Here is an 11,011-nt window from a genome sequence, read left to right as displayed (position 1 = left end):
CATGTGAAGCGGCACTGATGTGTGGAGAAGCATGCATGCCCTCAGCAGCACTCATGTGTGGAGTAGCATGCATGCCCTCAGCAGCACTCATGTGTGGAGAAGCATGCATGCCCTCAGCAGCACTCATGTGTGGAGTAGCATGCATGCCCTCAACAGCACTCATGTGGAGAAGCATGCATGCCTCCAGCAGCACTGATTGTGGAGAAGCATGCATGCCTCCAGCAGCACTCATGTGTGGAGAAGCATGCATGCCTCCAGCAGCACTGATTGTGGAGAAGCATGCATGCCCTCAGCAGCACTCATGTGTGGAGAAGCATGCATGCCCTCAGCAGCACTCATGTGTGGAGAAGCATGCATGCCCTCAGCAGCACTGATTGTGGAGAAGCATGCATGCCCTCAGCTCTGATGAGATGCATACACAGACAGTGAGCCACCTTAGGTCTACCCAGAAGACCACGAAGCAAGTGAGCAGGAGACACGCAACTCTGGACTAGAAAGGCCAAATTACAGTCGACAGTGCTTGTAGGTTGAAGCCCTCACATTACTGAACTTGTTTTGCAAGGATGTCTTGTAATGTGTAAAATGTGGATAATAAAATGTATCACTAGTCACATGTTGTGAGGCAGAAGAGATCGCACCTGGAAGGCATATCCCCTGAGTCAGCGTAGTCAGTAAACAGGGATCCTACACAACGCTTTCTGGAGGACGAAGGTAAACACTTCAATAAAGCCCCAGTCAGATGGCTGCTCTTATCAAATGAGAGATTTATTGTACATAAAATAAATTAATTACAGTTCGAGCCAAAGCATGAGTGGCTTCTTAAAGTGCATCTGTGTAGGGGATTTGGCAGCTAGGCCTGCATCGGGTCACTCTCTAAGACAGCATTTCAGTATCTCAGCCACCCATAGCCACGACTCAGCCAGGCCCAGGAAGCAACCCAACGTCATTGCCGTGAGTCATTTACACAAACCACACCACCATCAATTAACACTTTTTCTGTACCTGATGCCACAGTTTAAAAAAAAAAAAAGAAAGAAGAAGCAAACAACTGTACATGTCACAGTCGGGCAGTCCTGGGTTGAGTTTTTCACAGCGACTCAACATGTATACCCATCCTGTATCAGGAGATCCAGCACCTTCCTGTAGATCACAGCTCACAGGTGTCTTTACACAGAATATTTTCTCCTAAAATTTGACCTTTATGGAGTGGGGAGGGTCCCTCCTTGTTCTTAAAAAAATCTGGGTATTCTTCAAGTCAGAAAGGCATCCCGTAATGATAGCATGTTGGAGATACTGAGAAAAGCAAACCTTTCTCTTGGGAGGGCAAAAAAAATGGCGAAGGGAGAGAAAGCCTATGAATGTTTGCTCGGGTCTTTCGTGCCCACCCTAATTCACATCAATGTATCTGGCGAAACTGACCACCATTCATAAGGCAGTGAGGAACAAAAACATGGCCCACCCCCACGTTAAAGGAGCAACAGAAAAGTCACATATCTGTCCATCTGTCCTCGGGCCCCAAACACTTCTTTTGCAGAATTCCACAGGCCCCTCAGGCCCCTCGGCTGCAGCCCTTTCTGGAACCATGAACTGCCGTCAGCCTGCGATGGTCCTGCCTAAGAACCTCAGGCCCTCTGCCCAGAAGACCAAACCCCCTCAAGGAGTCCCGCTTCAGACAGACGTGACAGTCCTCACTTTAGCAGACAGAGCTTGCTTAAACCTCCTTTTCAGGTCCTGCATGTTGGGTGACTTTGGTCTGGGAATGAGAGAGGTTCTCCGCTTCTCGGGCGTGCTGCTGGGCTGCTGTCTGTGGCTCACTTCTTTGCAAAGGACGTGGAAAGCGCTGTAGACATCGCTGTAATTTTCACTGACTGACACTTCATAGAAGGAACAGCCCAGCATGCCGGCTAGTTGCGGTCCAAGCTGAGGGTCCACCTGCTTGAGGTGTAACAGGTCAGCTTTGTTGGCCACAACCGCCACAGGCAGCCGAGCGCCGGGGTGGAGCTGCTGGACGTGCTGGTGGAGCTGGCCAATGAGCTCATAGCTCGTGTGGTCCGTGATGGAGAAAACGATGACAACGGCGTCGGCCCAGCGGATGCAGCGATTCAGCTGCTCGGTCCAGCTCAGGCCATTCTCGTGTACCTGCAGAGAGCAAGGTGGACAGTGAGTGCGGCTCAGAGCTCCGGCTCACTCACATCCTGAATTCAAAGGAACCCTTCAGAGCGCTGATGGCAGGTTCCGGGCCATAAACAAGTCCTGTCCCCACACACTTCAGCTTTCTTGACAATATGTTGATCCAGCTGCTCGGAGTTGGGAATAAATAACAGGGCAGCTCACCACACTCAAGTGGAAAATGGACCTGCGGAGAACTCCACGCAGAGAGACTTTGTAGTTGCACAAAATGGGAAATTAACTGGCTAGACAGTAAGTCTGGGGAAGTAAAGATAGGAGCTGGAAGCATTTAAACCTGGATAACTGCCCAGTGTCGGATGGGGAAGGAGAAAAAAAAAAAAATACTAGCAGAGTTCTTTTGTCTGCAGAGAAACTTTCCACAACGTAAAAGTGATTCCGGGTGCTGGAGACTGGACCCACATATTTGGTTTTTAATGCTAAAGGCACATACATAAAAACCGAAGCAAGGAAACACTGCCAATTCCAAGTGTTAGTGTGTGCCGCCACCCCCCCACCCCACCCCCCACCCCCGTGCCCCTGCTTGAGGTGACTCCTCCTACAGAAGGGGCTCTGCCCTTCACCCAATCTCCCAAACTAAGCCAGGCCGGGGCTGACCGGAGGCCAGATACAATTAAACTGTCAAACATGCAAAAGTCTAGCCCTCACTCCCCACAGCTCCTCTTCCTTCAACTGATGAACCACTGAAAAATTCCACGGCCACTAGTCTCCCCTTCGACCCACTCAGCATCACAGTTTCTCACCTGAATGCCTGGAGTGTCCTGGACTTGAATAGCCAGAGTTTCTCCCTCTATCTGGACTTGTCGGGTGTAGAGATTACCTATGAAGGCAAAGAAAAGAGATCATGTTCCTCCTTCATGCGCAGCCTTATGAAATGTGGGTTGTTTTTTTTTTTTTCTTAAATGCAGTATAGCCTGCACCAATACACATAGAAAAAAATAAAAAAAGATGTAGTCCACTTCTATTTAATGGGTTTCCTTCTGATCTTGTTTAAAGACCAGCTGCAATTTTCACCCCGTACTAGTAGATTTAACAAAAGCGGGTCAAAGTTCGTGGGTTTTCAGAAACTTGCTGGTCTAATTTTAAACTCAGTTTCCATATTTAGAATATTTCCTTGAAGCAAATTTTCTGGCTCAGTATGTGCAGGGTTTCTGTTTTTATTTTAGTACATTATCATTCTCTAAACAGTTATATTTTGTCCACGGGTTACACCGGATTCACAGGCAAATATGGTTAGTAAATGCACAGTTAATATCCCTGGCATAAAAATGTGACATGATGATCAACTCTCTATCAAAGCAGAAGGCTGCCATGTCTTATCTTGGGACGGCTTACATGGCTCATTTCACCTTAATCCCCAACAGCTACTCACTTAAGCAATGTGCTAACAGGTCATAGTCAGAAAGTCCTGAGGTCTCCTGAGACAGTGGCTATTCTCAATCATTGAGAATGAAATATTTGTCTCCTCATTATTCAGGAGCACTCCCCTCGAAACTCTTCAGCTAGTTATTTTCCTCTGTTAAGGAAAGAATTTTAGGTTTACAACCACCCTCCTTTGGCCTTTGCTTTAAAAGGTCACCCCTGAAAGTCCGCCAGCAGAGGGTGAGGGTGGGGGAGGAGCTGGCCAGCAGTTTTGGGTTTTTGTTTTGTTTCTGTTTTTTTTGTTTTGTTTTGTTTTAGTTTGGTTGGGGATTTTTGTTTGGTTGTTTTTTTTTGTTTGTTTGTTTGGGTTTTTTTTTTTTTTTATGACTTTTGCAGGCATGGCATGTTTTAAAGGAAAAGGCCCTGGAGTACAAAGGGTGCTTCCAACTGGGGTCCCTATAGTTAAAACATACCACTGGGAATACTTTCGGCCACTTGATAAAATGATGAATGGGCCTGGAATGGAATGAGGCCAGATGGCAGCTGGGGGGGGGGGGGGGAGGGGTGGCGTGCAGAATTGGAAGTGGCAGAATCCTGATGCTCACACTGTCACTCTGATGGAAGTGTCCTTGAAGGCACTGAGAATTGAGAGCAGCAACCCCAACAGGCTTTTTCTCAGTATATTTCCTCACCTGCATTTCGTTCATAGTCTCCGATGAATCGTTTAGTGAGGAACCGGACCACCAAAGCTGCAATTGAGAGCCGAGAACAAGTTAGATGGGGTCTCCACCCCTCCCCACATCTAGAACACAACCTCTGCCAAAGAGAGTCACAGCCGGCCACTGAAATTCCTACCCCCGTAGCTCCATGACCCCTCTGCCAGACATTAGGGGGTAGAAGCCAGCCGGGTGAGTTACGGCTTCTGCCAGAGGGGAGGGTCCTGTGGCTCAGCCCCTCCTTTGAGCCCAGCTGGGGCCACACCTAAGCCTTCCAGCAGGCGAGTGTCTTCCTAACCTTACAGAACTCTCTGTTCTGCCACAGACCCTACCAGAGGCTCAAAGCCCCTAAAGTTCTACTCCGGCCCGAAAGTCGGCAGGCCACTGTGGACCCGAGTGGCCCTCTTCTGTTGAAGCAGGGCCATGAAGGGGCGGACGATTCCGCTGCAACGCCCCACCTCTGCCCTCCTGCAGTACGGGCGGCGGCGGGGGGTCTCCCACGTCCCGCCCCACAACCAAGCAGGTTCCCCCCTCGCTTGGACTCACCCGGTCTTGCCCACGCCGCTGGCCCCCACCACGGCGATCTTGACCAGCCGGCGGCCCGCTGCCCCCAGACAGTAGTCGGCAGCGGCCGCTCGCCCGGGGCGGGGTACTCGGCGATGGTGCACATGTTCTGGATGAGGCGCATCGCCCGGCTGCGGCCGGGGCTGCACCGCTCGGGGAGGAAAGTGAGGACTGGGAGAGGCTGGCGATGCGCGGAGAGGGGCGATGTTGGGGGTCCGACGCCGTGCGTCCAGGGAGAGCAGAAGGTACCACGGGAGGACGACGAGACACCGGTCTCGGTCTCAGCGGTTCCGGCTCGCAGCTGGGGGTGGCTGGCGGCCGGGCGCGGGTTTTTCTCCGGCCCAGGCCCCGCCCCCGCCCCGGGCGGCCAATCCCCGGGCGCCCTGCTCGAGGCCCCCGCCTCCGGCCTGCAGGGAGAAGCTGCGCCCCTAAAAGGAGCCGGGAGCGAGTGCGGGGCCCCGTGAGACCGAAGGAAATCAGGGCGGCAGGCGCGAGGGAGGCAACGTGCGGGATTCCAGCCGGCTCCCGCTGCGCTAGCACGCGGCCCCCAGCGGTGGCTGCGGGGCCACCGGGTCTCCGATCCGCGTGGGAGGATCTGTCCGTCTCTGCCGAGTCTTAGATCTGCCGAGAGACCTGTCCGTGTCTTTCTGGGTCTCAGATCCTCGTGGGGGACCTGTCATATCTGCGGGGGGGTGTCAGATCCGCGGTGGGTTTAGGGGCACCCATCCTTGTCTGCCCACCTCGCCGCCGGGCCTCCCTAGGCATTCTCTGTGTTGAGTCCCGGGTCACCTAGCCTCGCTGACCGCTGCCTGCCTCTAACTGGCTTCTCCACCTCTGACCCTAAGGAACCTGCCAGGGAACCCGATGAGCCCATGGCCACTACCCCGAGGCCCCGGCTCTGTGCTCTGCTCATGCACTGAAGACGTTGATCGTTCTTACTTGGTTACATCCAAAAGTACTGTCCTGGATTATACATTTTCCCACCATTGTATCCATAAACAAAGACAACCCCTCCCCGCCATTAAGTGTGGCATTTGTCTTTGGGGCAAAATATCCATATTGTGAGAACACACACACCGCGGAAAGCAAGGTGCTTTGCCCCAGAGGCAAAACCAAGCCAGAAGTCTCTGGAACAAGCTTGCACCTCTCACCCAGTAGGTCACATCCCCTCCCAGAGCTGTGAAATGGTGAGAAAACAGTCACAGTCGCTGAAGCTTGGATGGGACTCACTGGGAGGCAGAAGGGCCCCGTGTTTAGTCTGGTCATAAGGCAAGGGTTAGTTAAAAGTGGCTTGACGCCAAGGAAGATGTAGGGCCCCAGCACTCATAAAATGCCTAGCAGCACCCCAGTGTTCTCATCAGTGAAAAGCATGGTCAAAGGCTCGCCAAATCCCAACTTCAGCAACCTTCTAGACCTTATCGCAGCTGCCACCCCCCTTACAACCCTCGGGCCCTCTTTTATCTTTGGTGCCTAAGACAGCAAAGCCTGTGACTTTTTGTATACCCCTTATTAAAGGTAGAAATGTAAAAGGAGCTGCTGCCAGTATCCACACAGTTTCATTCTGGACTTTATTCACCAGGTATTTGAATAGAATTTACCCCACCCTACTCTGGTCAGACTGTGATGGACTCTAGTAACAGTTTGAAGGGCTGAAGGGATTGGAAAGGAAATAGAAAGGTGCTGTTGAATCGTTACTTCCTTGGTAAGACTTCTAGGACAGACACATAATCAGTGGCGCACACAAGCTGAGCAATAACTGTAAAAGGCTGCCCTTCTAGGGAGAACACTGGAATGAAGTAAAGGTCAGTGTCTGAGTCATGGAGAAAAGGGCATGTCCAATTTGCATCATGTCTTTCTGTGTGGATTAAGTCAAACTTGAGTTTTGCCAGCCTATAAAATGAAACTTAGCAAAGCTATAATTACAGGTAGCATGCACCTTTCAACCCTCGCCCCCCTAGCCTGCAATTCTGTAGTGTTTACATGGGAAATAATTATGCAGTCTACGGTATTTGTTCGGCTGCTTTTTGCACACACACAGAGACATGATAAAAATTCTCAAAGGGAATTTTGCTTTGAATCATTTTAGCTTCTGATGTTTCATTTTCATTACCACGAAACTAACCAAACCTGTGATTTTTCTGTCTGCATCGTGGAGGCTGAATTTAGTATTTTTATTATAAGTCAAAATGAACTGGCTGTACTTAAAACAGAGAGAGAGAGAGAGAGAGAGAGAGAGAGAGAGAGACAGAGAGACAGAGAGACAGAGAGACAGAGAGACAGAGAGACAGAGAGACAGAGAGAAGAAAGTTGAGGAAAATGACAAAAAGAAAGGGGTGGGGTGTTAGTTAACAGGCATCTCCCCAGTAGCCCCCACCTGCATCTAAACTCAGAACTCAGACAATAGCACTCAGTTATCACTTCTTGGAAATCCAAAATCAGTGGGGTGGGGGTGAGGGGGGTGAAGGGACAGGGCGGGAAACATGATATCCATTGAGGGTTTACCATATTCCAGACTATAGGAAAGGAATTTCACTTTTTACCTCTAATTTTAGCAAGGGAAGCGAAACACTACCTGTAATCCCATCACCCCCCAAGCCTGAATGAAACAGGAGGATCCTACGGCATTAATCTGAGGCAGATATCATCATTACTTCCAGGAACCATCCCCACTGCTGCCCCATAAGCCACCCCAAACCGGTTCAACGGTCCTTCTCCAGACACTGCACAATTCTTTCCCGGAGTCTCTCACGGAGACACTGTCAGCTGACAGCTGAGTCGGGTATCATCGGAAGGTTCTGACTGGGCATCCAGGATGACGTCTTTATTCCCACGTCCTACATTTCAGCTAGAAAGGTGGGAAGCACTGCGCGTTAGCTCAGGCTGCCTCAGAACACATGACTTCTCATGAGTGAGCACTCAAGACACGAAATAGAAGCCAATCTCTTAAAGCTTGTATATGGAAATCTGGCAAAGCCTTGCTCTAGTGCTAATGGCCAAGCACCACAGAACCCAGCCAAACCAAAGCGGGAAGAGGAGGAACACTGGTCCCACCTTTAGATGGGGATAGTGCCAAAGAATCTGTGACCATCTTTCTTTAAAAGTGAGAGAAACAAAGCTTCACATACATCTTCACAAAGATCGCACAGCCCATAATAGACAGTACCACGAATCTGCCGGTGATCAGTGATATTTAAAACCAACTAAATGAGCTCTGGGGAAATAGCTCAGTTGGCAAAGTGTTTTGTGAGGCAGCATGAAGGCCTGAGTTCAAGCCCTGGCAGCACCCATGTAAAAAAAAAAAAAAAAAGAAAGAAAGAAAGAAAAAAAGAAAAGAAAAGAAAAACCCAGGCATCGTGGCACACACCTACAACCCAGGCCTTGGAGAAATGAAGACAGGAGGAGCTCCATCTTGGAGCTTGCTGTCCAGACAGTCTAAAAAGAATCAGCTCCGTGTTCAGTGAGAAATTATGTCTCAAAAAATGAGATGGTGGACGATTGAAGTAGACACCCACATAGACTTCTGACCTCTGCGGGGTTGCTCACACACATGTGCGTGCACCCACCCACATGTACCCACACATAAAGACATGCAGACATGAATAGCCAGAAGACGGTATGTTGCCAAGTGACGTGCTCACGCTCTCTCCCTTCCTCTCTGTCTCTCTCTTCCTCTGCCCCCTCTCTCTTTCTTAAATAAAGATTAAAATAGGAGGGGTTTGGGGGGAGTAAAGACAGAACTATTTTGCTAAGTTTTGATTTTTGCCTCAGCATCTGGAGTTTCTCTTTGATCTCTAAAGTCTATCTTTGATCTGAGAGCTTCCAGAGATAATTTGGTGTCTGGAAGTCCTTAGGATCCCAGAATGCAAATTTAATAAATATTTATTTAACATCTGGACTGTGAGTCTAACAGGCACTGTGCTGGGGCTGGGGCTTACTCTGGTGACTCCAGTTACATTTAGCATGGGAAGCCGAGATGCAGCCAAGCAATTCTAATACGATGTGAGAAAATGCCTTGGTAAAAGAAACGCAGGTGTTACAGGAACACAAAGTAGGACTAAGGACCTGGAATAGGAATAGATAGGCTGTGGTTAAGGAACAGCAGGGCTGGACAGTTGCACGGCTGTGCGTTGTATGTGTGTACGTATTTGTGTGTGTAAGGATGGGGGAGCTAGTTTGGAAGCAGCATTTGACCATGACAGAGGAGGCCGGTAAATATCTGTGCACTGCGGAATCAGAACAAGAGCATAAGACAAAGGCCTCACTCCCAGTGAGGAGAACTGATTATGGAACAGAGACCCGGGAGGCAGAGAGCAGAGCACAGGAGAATTCTAAGGACTCACACACATTGTCAGAATCAGAGAAGCTGATGTGGTCCCCTTCTTCCCTGGGAACATGTCCATGGGACCTAGATGAGTGTTGCTCTGCCCGTATCCCCAAGGGTTGCTTCCAATTTGGTGTATGTCAAAGTACGTGGGCTTTTGCCAAGAGTTGTAATTTTATTTTATTTTTTATTTTGAGGCTTATTTATATGTGGATCTAGCAAATAGATACATCTTTGGCTATTGTAAGCAAAACATGATTAGTTTTATCGTTATCAAAGGTTTTCTTATTATGAAAACATAATAATTAGAGAGAGCTAGGACCACAGTCAAGTATTCAGGGGCTGCACCTACAGTGTCTTTCCTCTCTCTTCCTAGCTTGCCCCCCCCCCATCTCTTATTGTACATCTACCTTTAAAAAAAAGAAAATCTAGGGAAGATACAGAGGTGGACACAGTCAAAGTACAGGTTATCTGTGGATGAAGATGCCTTTATGAACCCCATCACTTTGTACAATGGAGTATAGGCAATAAAAAAAATGAAAAGTAAAGCCATCACAAAGGAACCCAGAAAGTCCATTTCCTCTTATCGGGGGAGGAAAAAGATACAGGGCATCAGTCTAACTCCTGGCTGACGTTTGGAATCCTTTACCCATTGTATACTATTCCCTCTGAGAAACTTTGCAGCTGAATCACTAGAGTTCTAAGTCTTCCTGACACCCACAACGGCATGTCCACACTGACTTGGTACCTTCTCTCCTGTAGCCTCCTCCTAAAAAGACAGACTTTGGCACGCTCACCAACTTTCCAAATGACTGACCAGTTTTGGCTTTCACTTCCACATTATTTGGGAAATACTGCGACCCGGGAATGGCTGCGGTCTGCTACGTGGAATCCTGAAGAACCAGCAAGTGTGGGGGCCTGTCTCCAGCACTGGGACTGATAGAGCATGATCTGCAATCACGGTTTATATATCCGAATGTTGAAACTAAAGCGCACCGTGGCTCAGAAACAGCCCCTGGATTAAAGAGGTCAGAAAGTTTATTCTGCCACATTGGAGCTTTGGGAGATGTTTGAGGAAGCAAATAGGGACAGGACAGACAATGAATCAAGACAGGGGGATTGCACCCAGTGATTCCCCAAAGTATGTGCAGGTGCAAACAGGCCCGTGCCGTCCACCCTGGAGAGCCACGCTGGCACACAGCGAGGTATCAATGGGGATTTTCCCCTTTAAAACCCCAACCTTCCTTTTGATTTAATCACAGTTGAAAGACAGCCAGAATCTAGAGTGAAAAAAACAAAATAGAAACAAAGGCCAAGGAAAGCTCCATTAAATAAAAGGAGACACCCCTACATGCATGCACACGCACACACATGTGCATCTTGTCTCAGAAAACGGTAACTTTGAAAAACCAAAAACAAAAGTCTTCCATTCTAGGCTGGAGGACTGGCCTCAAGGAGGCTCTTCCCTCCCCCCGTGCCTTGGCTGGTTTCTATGGCAGCAGAAGGAGCCGTGTTTTCCTCTTTAAATAGTGTCCTATGACTCCAGTCTCTGGATGTACTGTCAGATTTTGTCTCTAGCCGGGCTGTTTCCTCTTTCTCTTTCAACCCAACGCACCAATGGCAGGTAGAGGTGATTCTTTTCATGTAGAGGTCTGAAATTTGTCCTCCACTCCCCGTGGCTTCTGTCACCACAGCCCAAGTCATTTTATTCTGGGAACAGACAGCATCCATTTAACAAGCAGTCTGATGGCAACAGTTGGAAATAAACTCAAGTTTTAAAGATGACTTGGGACAGCGCGTTCCTAGTGTGCTTTCCCGGGGAGTCGGAAGAGCCAAGGCTGTAGGAGTATTTGAGTACTGG

The 11,011-nt window shown here is 49.1% G+C and overlaps 1 protein-coding gene across 1 annotated transcript; it reads right to left on the bottom strand.

The window, feature by feature from the left end:
- Window positions 1-744: 744 nt before the first annotated feature.
- On the bottom strand, window positions 745-4,953 carry Rasl11b (RAS like family 11 member B). The gene is given in 5 exon segments (XM_052735913.1): window positions 745-2,139; window positions 2,931-3,007; window positions 4,242-4,299; window positions 4,814-4,902; window positions 4,905-4,953. Coding segments are annotated over 5 exon segments (744 nt in total). The 3' UTR covers window positions 745-1,668.
- Window positions 4,954-11,011: the final 6,058 nt, after the last annotated feature.

The sequence above is a fragment of the Peromyscus californicus genome, unplaced genomic scaffold (assembly GCF_007827085.1).
Source record: "Peromyscus californicus insignis strain IS unplaced genomic scaffold, ASM782708v3 Scaffold_13__1_contigs__length_99412109, whole genome shotgun sequence".
NCBI classification, from domain to species: Eukaryota; Metazoa; Chordata; class Mammalia; order Rodentia; family Cricetidae; genus Peromyscus; species Peromyscus californicus.
The sequence above is the reverse complement of the archived record's forward strand: the minus strand, read 5'-3'. Positions and strand labels throughout refer to the sequence as shown.